Genomic DNA, 17,043 nt, shown 5'->3' on the forward strand with positions numbered 1-17,043 from the left:
TAAAGCCTGTATTTCTACTTCCTGTACAAAGTCTGTCACAGAATTTCATATTACTCCTGGGAAATTCATGTATTTCCAGAAATACATATATATACACACTACATATATATTTAATGCGTTATTTCATTGGAAATGCATACTGGGTACAAAGCATGTAGCAATTGTGGAAGATAAACATTTAATAGGAAAATAATATCTAAATGAATTTTTAAAGCAAAATTCGGAACATCTATGCAGTAATAAAATTCAGTCCACTTCTTACCACTATTAAAAGTCTGACATTTTTTAGGATCCAGTGCAAGACTGTTACATATATTTCATGACTGACAACAGCAGAAAAAGAGAAAGTTAGAAAGAGAAATGCTGGTTGAACAAGGCCATAGATAATTATAGAAATTAGGTTCATTTTATTTTGTGTAGGGAAAACCTAACAGAAACTCAGCTGCAGTTATCTGCACATAATAAATACAAGCGCTATGAAGTTAAAAAGTATACTCAAAACCTAGCAAAGACATGTATAAACTTTGGTATCTGCTTTCTTAAAACAGTCTACTTACTCTACTAAATAAATCTCTAAAAACCAACAGAAATAGAATGAAGTTCTATTAAAGACAGTATAAGAAACAACTTTAAAAGACCAACCAGACAAGAACCATTTACTAAAAAAGTATGTAAAATAAATTGTATAAAATAAAGTATCACAGAATTGGAATTAATCACAGAGTATGTTTCATTTTTCAGTGACTGTCAAGGCAAACACAATGCACAATCACGCAAAGATGATCCTGATAATAACATGAACAAGGATGGATTTGCTTGATGTATCACAACCAATCAAACAAATTGCATTTTGACAATGAATAAGAAGCTTGTCACAAGTTCAGAAAAACAGGGAAACATATCTTGGAAGGTCACGAATCCAGAATAGCCTGCGTTTTCTAACAAAGAAAGAAACACACACATGTTGATTATGTGGCAGGGTGGGGAGGGACTGTTAAGGCACTTTTTGATATACAAGCAGAAATAAACTGAAATCAGAAGGTGATTTTTTTCTCTCTTCTTAGAACGTAATTTTGAGATAAATACTGATATGACATATATGTAAGAATGTGAAAAAAATCCAAGAAAGACAGAAACACTTCATATGAAAACAAGAGGGGGAAAACTATTTACAAGACAGGACAGGTTCTTGACAAACTTCTGTTTATCAACTACCAGGTTGTTGATACATCTTCACGAGAAGAAAGTATGGAATAGACTTTTATTTTCTGGCATAACAGAAAGACATAAATCAAGGACAAATTGCTACAGACTTAAGACAAAAAAACTCAAGAGAGAATGAATAAAGGCAACAGAATTCCTACTTCCATACACTTCTACGGAAAATGGTTAAATGTAAATGGCCTAAAACCAACAAACTTCCAGCATCTTCAGAGAAAGACCAAGTGGTTCTCTGGTGGTAGTCTAACCACAGGCAAACTGAAAACACTGTGCTTGAAGAGATACTATGGATAGAAGGCCTATGCATACATGCTCACCTCCTGAACATATCCCCCACTTCATAGGTTACATTTGCTTTTCTTTAATTATCAAAGTGTTCTATGCATAAATAAGCAACTGGAAATGCAGGGGAAGGAAAATGGAGGATAAAAGGAATTACTATGGAACATAAATGTCACAGGTCAAGTTACAAGGATCTTTCAACATCCTCCAACGTAAGGAAGACTCACTGCTGCTTTATTTTCTAGATGAACTATACTCTTTTACTTCATATCAGATACATTAGAAAAAAAAAAAACAAAAAAGAGATTTCAGGGAACAAACACACAGTTTCTAGATCTGAAGGAAAATGACAGAGATCTTGTCATTGATCTGAGCTGGATGAAGAGAAATGGGAGGACATTTGATATAATCTCTGATATAAGAGCAACTCTCAAACAGGAGAGGAAGAAAGCTCAGAAGAACTCAAAAGTGCTTGTAGAGAAGAAAATCAAAAATGGCAAGAGTAAGTGATGCACAGACCCAGTGTCTAAAGAATGGAATAAAGGTGGATATGAATGTGCCCATGACAAGCAGAAATGAAACAGGGACACTGGTACTCCAGTTACTTCATGGGAGACCTAGAGTACCTACTTCCATAGGGCTTATGGTGTTTTACTTTTGAAGTGAAGTACGACAAGAATATTCACAGCTTATTATTTGGGATGACTGGAGAGTAATGACTCACTAAAACAATTTCTCAACAGCTCTGAGTTCTATCTATAGATAATACAGGATCTTCCTACCACCTACAACAACTTTCAACTGAGAGCCAGTATGAGACTGGTAAAGCTATTTTTGTCTCAAGAGGATCAGAAAGCAGAACTGAAGACAATGCTTCAAACAGTTAAAGAAAACATATGGCAAAAAGAATTACTGATGTCTGTATGTTCTTCTTGGACAAACAAAATAGCTGTCAAAAAGCCTATCAAAACAATCTTATCTTTTCCCTTCCCTTCTACCTACATTCTCCCCATTTTCTTACCTTAAAATATGTATTTCTGCCATTTCTCTTCTGCTTTCCAGAGCTTAATTCCACTTCCTTGGAACTTTCAAGAGCTAGTAAGTATTTTGTCATCCTGTCTTCTCTTAACACCTTTTGTATGCCCTTTTTTCTTACGTTGTGTCCATAAAGTTATTTCTTAACTATCCTGTTTGCAAACTTTGATCATATGATAGATCAAATGAACTTCAGCCACAGTAGCATTGACCCAGTATCTCATACTGAGGTGCGTGAGTGGAAGACAAGCCTGAAGCTCTAGTACTACAAGCCAGTCAGCCTCAGACAGCCAGTACAGTCAGTCAGTTGTAATAAATCATACTCCACTATCCACTGTTGTTATATAATCAGTTTTAAGTCTAACAAAGAAATAATGTAGAATGAAAAAAGCAAGATTTTGAATTCCATTGAATCATTTGACCACATTATTTTTATGGATTGCTTTTATGCACCAGCTGACAGGCACATTAGCTACTTCAAGTTACTAGAATATCAACTATCTCAAGAGAGCTCTCAATCATTTTCTCTTTCCATTAACACCTCTGCTATTATGCTCAGATTTCAAAGTTTGGTTCCAACAGATAAAGCAAAAATTGTATTTCTCAGTAATAGGATATTACAAACTCAATCAGATTTTCTAGATGAGTTCCAACCCTCAGTCTGAACAACAAAAAAATGTCTTATTGGCTTTCTTGATACAAGAAATCCCCAAATATCATCACTTCATCAATCCCACATCAGCTTGACCTCAGCAAAATATAATGAATAAAAGCTGAGTTTGATTATATGATAAAGCAAAATAAAAAAGCACTAAACCTTTTTAAAGGAAGTTATTAAATCCAAGTCAAATATTAACTATCAAGCAATTACCTTTGAAAGCATTTTCTTTCCCTAGCAGTAGGGATATCTGAAACTGAATCATGTCATCATTCATCTCCATTAAACTCTGTATGCATAAAGTGCTGAGAGAATTGGTCTATCTGCCCACTGTGTGATTTATTTTTGAAAATTTCATGGTTTAACACTGCAGTAAAAGGTGCCAATTGAAAAGGAAGGGCTAAACTACAAATTTCATTTGTAAATCAATAAAAATCCCTTGCATTAAGTGCAGAGCCTGAATACATCATAATTTTTCTTTCTGAGTTTTCCTCAGAATCGCCCTTGACAGCAAGAACCTGGCAGTTTCATGGCACATTCCACCACAATGAAAACATTTCACCACTTTAGTGTTGACTGATCTACATATCTGAACAGTAAGAAAGTCAGCTTCAATGCAGGAAACAGCAGAAGGTGGCTAACTGGTGATGGATGCAGGGCAACATCTTAAAAAAATCAAGGTCCTAGTTAACCACTGTATGTGAATTCCCTTCTGAGGTTTTTCTTACTCCTTTCCATGTAGTGTCCAAAAATGGTGGATTACCAGGCTTTTAAAACGAACATAAATATGTAAACAATTCAGGCTACTCAGTGTGGATTAATTATCTTTCATTCCATTAAAAATCTGTTCTGATTTTGAACCAGGTTCACCAAAGACAGAGAGCCTTTTCAGGTCAAAGACACTTTCCTGTAGCAGGAGTTTACTTAGGAGATACAACAGCTCTTAGATGCAGCATTTTTTAATTACGGTAATCTTTGGCTCTTGGGTGGAGATCCAAAATTGATTGGCTTTTTGAGGGAAAAAAATCCTGCAATCTGTATGACTAATTTAATTAGCCTACTATAATTATAGTTAAAGTAACACATGGAAAATCTAAAAGACATGCATTTTGTATTAGACATTAATTTCATTAAGTGGTTTGTGAATGCTACATTCCAGGCACTGAATGGGTTTGGTATAAAGTATCAACAAACCTAAACAATGACTATATTGCTTGGGGTCCCTTTTGAGTCATTAGAGTCATTATCGTCTCAGAATCTTTTATGAGAGGATGCAACTGCTCACACCAAGTATTATTCTCCAAAGAGATTCTGAATCTCAGTTCAAGATTTCCCATATGATTCTATGTGCAACAACACTTACAGAAGAAACAATTTTTGTTTGGATTAAATTAGAGCACACCACACAATTAATTTACCATCTTTACAACACTACCTCACTCAACCCAGCAGAAACATGAATCTTGAAACTTTTGACAATAAGCAGCAGTTTCAACCTGATACATAAAAACAGGGACACAAAATAAGAGGCCAAGTTTTCAACATGGAAGTTAGACTTCTCCAGCTGCTTGATTTAATGAACAGACAAATCAGCATACGTTCATCATGAACTCTGTGATTGCACAATCAGTGCTAATGTCCAGTATCTAGTCTTTAAATGTTAGTCTGCTCTGAAACAATTCTTAAATTACAAATTACTAAAAGACTTCTCAATTTCTTCAGCTAATGTTCCTATTATTACTATGAAAACAATACCAGGAGATCAGCAATATTAACATATTCAAAATAAAAGCTAACTATGGGTAAGCTATGTAATACGTCACTAGAATTCAAAGTTACACATTTTCAGGAGAGAGATTAATGTGCAAATATTTTATATGCATGTAATTAGAAATGAGGATAAAGCTTCATGTGCAAAACAATTTCACCCACTGCTCATTTTGTTAGCTATGACTGTACCTGTTCTCAATCTTGAGGGTACATCTGACAGAACTGATAAAACTTGTTATTAAGGAGCACTCCAGTACATCCAGAACATCCCAAATTCAGCAAAACTGGAGATAATTCTGGGTCTCCAGGATTTTAAGTTTCTAAAGGCATGGCATAAAAATGTCATGATCTGAAAGCTAGACAGTGAACTCTGTTTCCTGCAATGTATTTTTGCAATTACTTTACCTGAGTGTGGCTTTGTTGATTTAAAGCAATAAGAAGCACATTAAGATGGCACACACCATCGGTGTGCATAAATAGTACATAAAGTTTATAAGCATACAGTATAACACTCCTCCAAAATGAATTTATTTCTCACTTTTATAAAAACTGACACACAAGTACTTTTGTCGTACCATTGAAATTCAAGTAAGAGTCATCTCTCTTTTTGGTACTCACACAATAAAATGAATAGATGTTAGCAGAGATTTTTACCTGTATCTTTTATTTAAAAGTTTCACTTCTCAAATTGATTAGATACTGTGCTCAGGATACTTAAAAGTACAAAACTCGATTTTTCTGTGTATATTCTTACAGGAATTTAATCTCAACCTTTTCCAAAAAACCAGGAAAAATTAAAGTAAATTGGAAAATAAAATCTGGCATATGAAAGAAGAAGAGAATAAAAACTAATTTCAATAGTGTAACTGGGAAAAAAAAATCCCTTGTATTATTAGTTTAGAAAACAGAAAAACACTGACATTCATATAAGTTTTTAGGGAATTTTCTGCAACACTTCTCTCCTACTATGCCTTTTCAAAATTATTTATGTCTTTCAGACTATGACAGTACTTAGGTGTCTACAAAACCACAGTCACAACATCACTTAGGTGAACTGAAAAGACATGCAAAGAATCCAATTAAGCTTAGTAAATATTTTGAATTGAATAATTACCACCTCAGAAATAAGGGGACATCAGTATCACTAAAAAGAATAAAACAGGAGTCTGCAGCATCCCAGCATAGCAGATACAACTTCTGTGCAACAGTGTTCTTAGGGTCCACGAGCTTGGCCCAGGATAGACGCTAAGGACACCATATCCAAACACCAAGTACCTCCTCATGCCACTTGTTCAAATAGAGACACACACTCCTTCAGAGGCAATACTCTGCAGCAGCAGCAGCAGCAGCTGGTAGATGCTGTTGGCAAAGAATATGTTACATTCTAATGCTATTTCATTCATATGCTTTTTTTTTTTTTCTTCATTGCCCTTTTTCTTGTGTTTGATAGTTACGCGTGTGTTAAAAAAACCAGGTTGCTTACTGCATTATCCTTCACCTGATCCATGATTCAAAATTCCACCTGGTGAACCGGAACTGCAGGAAGGGATGGACCTTGTGTAAACATTACTTAATGGAAGAAAACAGTAATCTCTTCACAAAAAAATGTTGGTCAATACCAGGAGATGAAAACTGAAAGCAGTTACTGTTTTGTTTAGCAGCATAATTCTTTTGTTGCTCTACTTAGAAGTTAACACCAAACTAGAATTCTTTCCCAGCACATTTAGTGCTCATAATACGAGACGGTGAGACTTTGCTAAGAAGTTCTGAAAGTGCTCATTAGCAGGAGCCAAGAACTTTCAGAACTTCCTAGTATCAAGTAATACATATCTTTTATTCTTGTGCATTAAAATAAATGTATCACATATTTAGAAATACTGTTTGGAATGTAATTAAATAGTGACAAAAGCAGAACATAAAGCGTATTATTTGCATATAATTACACGATCAGATTTTATATTACGCTCAATTTAAACTCCAAAAGTATACTGAAATGTAACTACCCTAAACAATGTCAAATCCAGCAGTAACTGATGTTTTTCTTTAATGCAAATCTGAGCATAAGCATTCTTTAAGATTCGCTAAGATTTTTCTCTCCAAAATACTAAGAACTACTTAATTTATCAGTAGTAGCTCTTTTTTTCCACAGTCACATCTGCCTAAACATTAGTTTTAAACAACAAATATAACTGCATATTTACAGACATTGATACATTTGATGCAGGAGAACAGCAAGACCATTGCTCGCATGAATGACATACCACTTCATCTTCAAATCCCCCAGCTAGTACGAGTGAGTAAGCTCCATCATTACTGCGTCCATGGATTCCACCAACATGGGGCCTGTGAACACCTGCTTCACTCACCTGCGAACAGAAAAAAGCCAGTTTCCAGCATTTTTTTCAAAGACCAAGTCACCTACAACCACTTTTAACAATCAATTTTCTGCTTAAAATATTCTACAGAGGTTTCTGTGTCAACAGTTAATGCAAGACTGCTATTAAAGGTGGGAACTCCACTGTTTATTCCGTAAGAAAAGCTGAAAGTAAGAACACCGAGAAAATCAGCAGGATAATGTAGGACAGTGGTGACAGTGGAAGACATAAAGACACACTTTCTTTCTTGGGAAAAATCTCCAAGTTTTTTTTCCATAAGCAGTACCTAAGACTGTACTCACTGATATACTCCATTTGCACAGTCATTTAGAACAATTCAAAGCAGAAGGAGGTCTGCCAGTTTGGTAACATTTTACAATTTTTAATTAAGGAAGATCCCAGTGTAAACATCATTTTGTCAGGGACTTTTAAGGTAACACTCTAAATGTAACCAGTGTAGAGGAATATTACCACACTGCCCAAGGAAAAAGAAGAGGCTACTGCAGCACTATATGGATCATAGACTAGTTCTCCAACCAGGATAACTCTCTGGCAGTAAATGTTCAAGTCATCTGCAACCTGACCACCTGAAAGCTGCAGCTGTAGCATAATCTGGCAACATCATTAGTCTGCTGGATCATCTCTCCCACAAAAACTTATTTAATAATGATTTCAAACTACTGATTATTAAAAAAATCCCCCACAAACAACCTTTACAAATAAAAAGAGACTATATATTAAATTATGCATTTTCTCAGTATATTATGCAAGAAATACTATTGATAGAATGAAGGATTCCAGCACAAAACCAATTACACTACTTTCTACCTTCATCTTTTCTTTCAGACCTTGATTTTGCCTGTTTTTCTCGTTCTGCTTCTCACACTCCTGAGCTCCTTTTCTCAGCCTACACTTCCAAACAACTTTCAAGGAAGTCTATATTCTTCTGCTGTAATCCTGACATTTCATAACACAATACATCGAAGATCCAGCTAGTAAAAAATGCAGTTTTAAACAACAGATTAGAGCTGTGCAGAGTATGAAAACTAGGCAAGGACACAATAATACTTCCCTAATTTCTCAGGATCCAGCTGTCTGTGGCTGACTTCCTGTACTATTTAAAACTTTTGGATTCGTAGTATTGAAGAGATAGAAGAGTTCAAGTAGTACCACTTGTCATATGAACTAGTACCACTTTCAGTCACTTTGGAGTGGACAGCTGATGTTTTTGTCACAATCACTTTACAAAATTTGACATCACAAATTTGTAAATTTGTCATTACAAATTGTCCCACTTTTTTTATACTGTACATCATTTTGTAGTCATCTACACCCCACAAAATTTTCAACATTTTCCAGATGAATGAAAACAATTCCATTCCTTTAATCATCCTGATTGCTGTTCATAATAATGTATTTTATTCTCCTGACCTTTCATTTAATGATAATTTAGTATTTGATTTATTTTTCTGTTCACTATTGGGTATTAAAATGACATATTTTTCAGAATTAGCTATTAGAATATCTCTTTGCTAAATAACAAGAAGAAGAAGTAGCTGAAAGCCAATTACTAATAACATACTTGGAACTGTTCCCAGTCCCATGTTTACTATCCACAACAGCTTAGCACTTTCCCTTAACTTTATCAGCTATTTGCCAATTTTTCCAGACCATTTGTGAGTATGCTGAATAAAAAGGCTCCACTATTGTGCTCCTCTTTCCTGTTGTATCAAACATCCTTTAATTGATTCCTCCCTCCCTTCTTTTCATTTCCAGGTTTTATCAATTAAATCTAGGTTTCTGGTAGGTGATTCACCCCCAAGATGAGCTGTGGTAAATAATTCATGGCAAAGATGGTCTTCAGATGCTCTGAAACATTGCTCCAGAAGCAATATTTAGTCAATTTCCTTCTAGGGAAAAGAGAGTTTGTGTCATTAAAAAAAACGATGCAAATCAGAAATAAAGAAGTCTTTAAATTCTCATACAGTCTCTAAATTCTCATAGATTTGCTAAGACAAACTATTTTCTCATGAAAAAGACTATGAGAAAAAAAAGGGTTTTTTTCTACATAGAAAGCATTTCAATTTTTTTTTAATGACAAAATATTTAATTTGTACCCAAAATAAATGAATTATGCATAAATGGTAATTGTCTTTTGATATCTAGTCCATACATACATATATATATAAAAATTTCTTTGATCAATTTTTTTGACAAAAGCAGCACTCTAATTCTGTTTCTTTTTCCTACCAGTACTAGAAATACCTGAAAAGCATTAGCTTTTGTCTTACCAATAGAATTCCTAGCAAAAAGGTAATTCCAAGTACCATTGAAGCAGTGAAAATAAATATTGATTGTGATACTTTGAGTTTGCCTAAGTGATTTTAGAAAGTTCTCTTACTTACTAGACTTTACATAATCTGGCAGCCAACAAAAAGAAAGCAAATGATGATGATAAGTTGATGATGATAACCCTCCTCAAGTGGTTTAAAACCCCCTGGTTTTATTCTTCCAAATATGACAGAAAACATTCAGTTACAGTCATTTACACATGCAAGGGACAAAGAACTAACAGATTTAGAAAACAAGGAAGTATGTATTTTCATGACTAAAAAAAACAATAAAAAAATGAAAGATAACCCAAAAATCATTGCAATTGGATCAGGCTGGGGAAAAAGGGAGGAAGCTTGTCGCTTGCTGGACATTGTGAAACCACAAAAAAATCAGTACTGGCACAAAATGAAGCTGTTCCCTCCTCCCTGCTTTGTTTTTTCCTGCCCCGTTGAGTATTGGCACTGTGCTTACACAACCAAAATGTGAAAAGGACTGGGAAAATTAGCCCCCATTCTACTGTATACAGGATTGTTTGTCTTCCAGTTTTCTACCAATCTAGTTTACTACAGAGCCTAAGGAGTGTTTGAAACAGAAAACGAGACAGTTCAAAAAATCACCAAAAGCTGAATACACAGTGAATTTCAGTAGCAGCACAGACTTACAGTGTAAGCTGTCTAAGCTGTTCATCAGCCTAAAAGCAGATTTGGACATACACTACATATGACCAAAAACACCTACAGAGCCCATTCACAGTGATACCACATAATGTTTTCAAAATCTGCAGTCTACGCCCCCTGCATGGGATAATCAGTTCATGTGAAGAAAACTCTTCAGAAAATACTTAACTCTATTCACTAAGTATCCCACTTAAAATGTGAAATATGTTTATCATAATTCCAACAGACTTTCTATTAAGTTGTATGGCAAAATCAGTACAGTTCAGCCTTCGCTACTATTGGCATCACTTCCAATATTGGAATCATAATGTATTTGCTTTACTCAGTCCTGGTGAAAATGGCAATTGTCAGTTTAAATTTATTTAGTGCCTAACCCATTCATTATTATTCCTACTTTCTTCAACTACAGCTAATACTGGAACAACATACCTGAACTCTGAATTTCCAGGTTGTCCCAACAGGAACACCAGGTATAGGCCCATAATGATTTGAAGGAACAATAGTGCATTCCTTAGTGCGACCAACACAGGCCATGCCCTAAAAATACATCAGACAAAATGAATCAGTATTACAATATTGAAGACTATTTGCAAATTCAATGCAGAGATCATGAAATCTGTATATTATAGCAAACACATACTTTAAAATATGTTAACAATTGTTAAAAGGAATTAAGTCATATGTGGTTATGGGTTATTGAGGAGAATTTGGGGTTGTCTTTCTTTTTGTTTTTACATCTGGTCACCTTAATAATCCTTCCACTGCTTTAACTGCCAGTAGACAGTGGGCAGGATTAAACATTGTCTTGTTGTCTGTACAACCCAGTACTGAATTTTGTGTAGTGCATATGTAAGCAGAATTATAGATGTAGCACATACATGAACAATCAGAGTAACAGCTATTTCTAAAACACACTCTACCTTTCCCCAGTCTCTCTGGCTTTCAGTACTGGCAGATGGCATCTTTGCTTTCTTTTTACTCTGTTTGAGCTTTTCTCCAGCCTTTACAACTTCATTAGAATCATTTTTGCAGGAAGGACAATACCTAAAAAAAGGTTTTAGTAAATCCTCAATTAACTTCGTAATAATGGCAATACATTTTTTGTAGCCAAAAGAGTGTCCATTTGTTTATTTTGACTGAACGTTTCAAGCTAGCAAGCATACACCAGTCTTAAGCAGCTGAAGCCTACGGCTTAAAAAATGAACTCAACATGAACAAATACTGTCAACTTTTTTTAAAAAAGGGATTTTCAGTATCTTTAAAGATAGAGTGCTAGCGGCAAAACATATAACTATTTTTTCTCACATGATACATGAGCAGTCCCCATGTCTCCTGTATTCTCTCTTCATTTAGTCCTCCTTCACTTATATCATGTAAAGGAGAAAATAGCTGAGATTAGAGTATGCTGCTAACCACTACTTATGGTCTGTTTCTACGTCCTGCCCAGTCTTATTTTTTGCTGGTAGTGCAACAAATTTCACTGCAGACTGCTGAATATCAAGTAGAGCCAAGACATGACATAATGTGTATAGAAACACACAAACACACTCACTCCACAGTGAGGCCATTTGGAATATAATGTTGTGGCCTACTCCAACTAACACAAATCCATTCAGGTAGGAAAGTAGAGATACTAGTACACAGTGACTACAGTAGTGAGAGAAAAGGAGTACAGTGGTCCTTCTGCTGTTTCCAATAACATTCTAATCCCACTCCAGGAGCATCAATACAAAGGCACGTCCATGTTTCTGGCTCCCATAGGCTAGGTTTGGACCATACACCATTAGAAGAGGAAGCCTGATCTACACTAACATTGATAATCTAGTTCAGATAATAACAACTGTTACTACTACTACTACTACTACTACTACTTGTAGTAGTAGTAGCAGTAGTACTTCGACTGTTTTGGATATATTAAGTTTTGTATGTGGATATGAATAAAAGAATTAATGATTAATGTCCACAGGAATAGATTTCACTATCTCAGGAAAGGTGTTGAACCATTAAAACAATGAAGCCATGTAGATTAAAATAAATAATCATGTAAGATGCTGAAATTATCTGACACTATGACTTTGAAGAGTATTACAGCTGCTTACAGAAAAAGCGCATGCAACAACTAATTAAAAGAACAAATATGACATAATGCAAATTCACAAGGTGAATTAACTAGGTGAGTTCACACAGTGAATTCCCTGTTTCTCGATAGGATAAAAATATTACCTTAATATCTTTTAAACTGAATCTTGTATGGAATATTAAATACTGTTTCACATACAGAGTGACTTAATCTCCACAAGAAAAATTTACCCTTTCCCAAACTGAAGGCTTAAACCCTGAAGAGAGTTTGCCAGATTTTACATTCTAAAAACATGAAATGGAAGTATTTCCAATTCTAAAGCAAACTGTTCGTATATCAAGAATCGGACAGCCATGATTCTTTGCTAGTATGCAAAAAGAATGGAGGGCACGAACTTCTTCTTTGGTAGGAGATGCTGCTTTGCCTAGTGCAAAAGCATTTCTACATAATGACAAGCATTGAGACAGCACAAGGCTGGTGACACTAAGCATCCTGAAACTGGTTCACGTAAGCCAGGTCCATAACTGTACCTCTACCATCCTGTGACTTCATCCACAGATGCACCTATGGACTTACATGTAGAGATCTTAAGACTCCTATTGTTAGTTACAAAGCAAACAAAAACAAGGTAAAAAGCTTGATAGCCATTTTCCAATGAATTTTAATTATATGAATTAAACTTCTGGAAATTCATAATTTGGAGAATGAATGAAGACTGGCTCTGGAGAGGAGGAGGTGTTTGTGATCAAAAGGCTCACCATGACCCAGCAATGTGCACTCACAGCCCAGAAAGCCAACCCACCAATCCTGGGCTGCATCCAAAGCAGTGTGGGCAGCAGGTCAAGGGAGGTGATTCTCCCCCTCTACTCTGGTCTTGTGAGACCCCACCGGCAGTGCTGCATCCGGCTCTGGGGCACCCAACACAAGAAAGATGTGGACCTGTTGGAAAGAGTCCATAGGAGGGCCACTGAGTTGATCAGAGGGCTGGAGCACCTCTGCCTTGAAGACAGGCTGAGAGACTTGGGGCTGTTCAGTATGGAGAAAAGGCTTCAGGAAGACCTTATAGCACCTTCTAGCTAGTTTAGATTTTAGTAAGAAATTCTTTCATGTGAGGATAGTTGCCCCAGAAAACAGGCAGACCATCAGGTACCAACCAATAAACATTATGGAATCCAGTGAGGTGTAAGAGATTGAGTTATTCATTTACAGAGAACATTAAAACTTCCAAAAGACTTACACAGATTTTTACATAAAATATAATCACAAGGTTCAAAGAGATTCCATGTAATGTATTCATAGACATCTTAGATATTTAATGAAGTCTATATAATGGAAAACTTTCTTAGAATAAAATTCTACTTATTACTCAGCTATAAAGTATTAGAATCTCAAGTAAGTCGTAGACAGGTGATAAATATGAACAGTATAAATTGTACACAGCTAATAAAGACATAAGAGTAAGTACATAAGACATGAAGAGTAGCAATGCAGTTGTCCTTCCATAGCATGAAAAATGAATGTAATAGAGGCAATGAAGAGCACAGGGGCATGAGCAGGGACAGAGGATGAAGGGGCAGAGAAGCATGAGCATAAGAGAATTGCTCAAGCAGTGAAGCTTTTAAAAAATGAAGAGGCTAAGGAACAACAACTGTCGATAAATACAGTCAGATCAGGTAATGTCACAGAAGATCATAATGATCATAATGAATAAAATGAACATACCAGTCTTGAAATTCCATAAGGTCATTACTACTATCCCTTTTGAATGATTTAAAAGAATTATCTTGACAGAAAACATAAGCCTTTCATTAAGTAGATGGATGAAAACACCCCAGAATTTAAAAACATCTTCAGCATTTTCTTTCATGAGGTGCAAATATCAAAAAGGTACCATGTATAGAATGTCAGTATAGGTAAGTAAATATATATAAAAAAAATGTCAGTATAGGTAAGTAAATATATATAAAAATATATAAGCTTGTATATTTACCAGTCTTCATCTTCTGGTATCTTGCTTAAGGGAGGGTTCAGGCAGTATATATGATAAGCCATATTACATTCATCACACAGGAGTTGCATGTGAGCATCCTGTTTGCCACCACACAAGTAACACGAACAAAACCGGCACTCCTTATCTGGATCAGCCCTACAGTGCTTGCATTCAGGGCCACTTTTTCCTGTCAAAAACAAAGAAACATCAAATGCCATGTATCTCAGAAAAGTGCATTACTGTATCTAAAGGAATAATTATTTCTGAACATGAACACTGCTCTCTTGAAAATGCTTTTTTTCTTACAATGAGGTAATTAACTATCTAGGTCTAACAAGATTTCTTCTGCTGTATAAACAAGCCATAAAGAAAATTACTAAAGAAAATTAATCAGCAGCTTCTCTTTATTTTCTCCTGTCCCCAAGATGCACCTGCATATTCTCCCTACAGGTGGAGCTTTGCTGCCTTTTGAAGCTGTACAGCTTAGCAGTTCCTTGTAAGTTAGCTTGGATAATATAAGCAATAAAAGTAAATATTTCTTTCAGGAGTTTATTCTTGAATAGAAATACAAGGTGGATCCTTGATGCATCCAGAGGAGTTCTGGAAACTTCAATGTTTTTCCTAACTATACCAAGAAGGAAATTTATGACTAAGAGTTTTGCAGAAATCCAACCCCCCTTCTGCTGAAGAAAAGCATGCCCTCCCAACTGAATGGACTTTACAGAGAAACTCATCAACACAGTTGTAAGTTATCAGTGTAAATTCTCTGTGGAGAGAAACTCCAGACAAAGTTTTATAAGAAAGGGGGACTGGAATGCCAAGCATTGTGCTGTATCTGCAGTCTTTCTGGAGGACCTTGAACAATACTTCCATCTTCAAAGGCAGAATGAGCTAGATTTTGAGTGGGAAGGGGATGGAGTTTTTATTAACAAAGAAAAGTCAGGGGCTCTTGATGAATTAAAAACTGACAGGGGAACACCTGTGAAATGCCTAAAAAAACAAGAGTTTTTTTATCTAAAACGCTGACACAGTTGATAGCCCAGCTAAAATGTCTATACACTGGCATATGTAGCATGGGTAACAATCAGAATTGGAAGTGACTGTGCAGATGGAAAGCTATGATCTAACCACAAACACTGAAACTTGGTGGGACAAATCATGTGACTGGAACACTCCAGTTGATAGCTACAGACTGTTCAGAAGGGACAGGCAAGGAAGGAGGGGCAGGCAATTTGCCCTCTATGGACTGATTGCACAAACCTGTCTTTGAAAAACAGCAATGAACAGGTCAAGAGCTTGTGATCGAAAATCAGAGGCCAAACCAACAAAGGAAACCTCACGGTTTGTGTTTATTACCAGCCACCCAACTGAGGGGAGCCTGCTGACAAAACCTTCTTACTTCACCTGCAGAAAGCATCACTCTGGCAGGTTCTGATCCAGCTGCAGGGACTTGTCAGGACAGTCACCCTGACATCTGCTGGAAAAGCAGCTCGGCAAGATGTAAGCAGGCCAGGAGACTCTTGGAGAGCATCAAGGATAATTTCTTAACCCAGGTGACAGAGAAGTGTTACTGCATCTGTTGCTTACTGACACAGATTAACTAAAAGGTGAGGTCAGGACCAGTGGCATCCTGGGCTGAAGCAATCATGCCCCAGTGAAATTCATGATCTCAAGCATTATGGGCCAAAGAAAGGTTAAAGTCAGTACCCTGAATTTTAGGAGCCTAAGCTTTAGTTGTTTAAGGAATTACTACATGGGACCCTCTGGAAAACTGCACTCAGGGAAAAAGGAGCAGAATAGAACTGTCAGATCTTTAAGGACATTTTTCTTAGAGCCCAAGAGCTCTCAAGTTCCACCAGTGAGCATTCAGGCAACGAAGGCAGGAGACCAGCATGGCTCAGCAAATACCCTGGCCAAAGTGAAACACAAGAAGGAAAAGCACAGGACATGTTATCAGGGACAGGTATCCTGGGAAGAAAAGAGAAGTGCTATCTGGTGTAGAGACAGGATTGGGAAAGCTAAGGTATAACTGGAGCTGAATTTGGCAAGGGATACAAAGAATAGTAACAATGGCTTCTACAGGCATGTTGGTCAGAAATAGAAGATTAAAGAAAATGTACACACACAACCCCATCCTCCCCTCTGTTCCCCAAAATGGGACAGAACTAATGACAATCAACATGGAGAAGGTTGAGGTATGCAGCAATTTAGTTTGCCTCATTGTTCATTAGTAATCACTCTTCCCACATCTCTGAAGTCCCTGAACCTCAAGAGAGGAACTGGGGAATTGAAGTGTAAGAGAAGATCAGGTTCAAGATCATCTGAGAACCTGAGCATAGACAAGACCATGGGACCCAAGGAGATGCATCCCAGGGTCCTGAGAGAATTGGTGAATGTAGTTGTTAAGCCACTCTCCATCATATATAAAAAGTCACGGCAGTCACATCATGTCTGAAAATCCACAGCAGTCAGGGTAAGTTCTCAGTGACTGGAGAAAAAGGAGTATTTTTTTAAAAAGGCAAAAAGCAGGAACCCAGGAATTATTGACTAGTCAGTCTCATCTCAGTGCCCAGTAAGATCACAGAGCACAGACTCCTGGAAGACATGTCAAACCATGTGGA

At 36.4% G+C, this 17,043-nt stretch overlaps 1 protein-coding gene across 5 annotated transcripts in view; it reads right to left on the reverse strand.

The window, feature by feature from the left end:
- Window positions 1-17,043, reverse strand: part of UHRF2 (ubiquitin like with PHD and ring finger domains 2) — an 82,644-nt gene that overhangs the window by 9,124 nt on the left and 56,477 nt on the right. For all 5 annotated transcript variants that reach the window (XM_048292311.1, XM_048292307.1, XM_048292310.1 and 2 more), the window contains 4 exons: window positions 14,423-14,609; window positions 11,273-11,396; window positions 10,782-10,889; window positions 7,228-7,332 (listed from right to left, as the gene is read on the reverse strand). In XM_048292311.1, coding sequence (XP_048148268.1) covers window positions 7,228-7,332; window positions 10,782-10,889; window positions 11,273-11,396; window positions 14,423-14,609 — 524 coding nt within the window. The remainder of the gene's footprint in view (window positions 1-7,227; window positions 7,333-10,781; window positions 10,890-11,272; window positions 11,397-14,422; window positions 14,610-17,043) is intronic.

Source organism: Corvus hawaiiensis, chromosome Z, assembly GCF_020740725.1.
Source record: "Corvus hawaiiensis isolate bCorHaw1 chromosome Z, bCorHaw1.pri.cur, whole genome shotgun sequence".
In the NCBI taxonomy this organism is placed as follows: domain Eukaryota; kingdom Metazoa; phylum Chordata; class Aves; order Passeriformes; family Corvidae; genus Corvus; species Corvus hawaiiensis.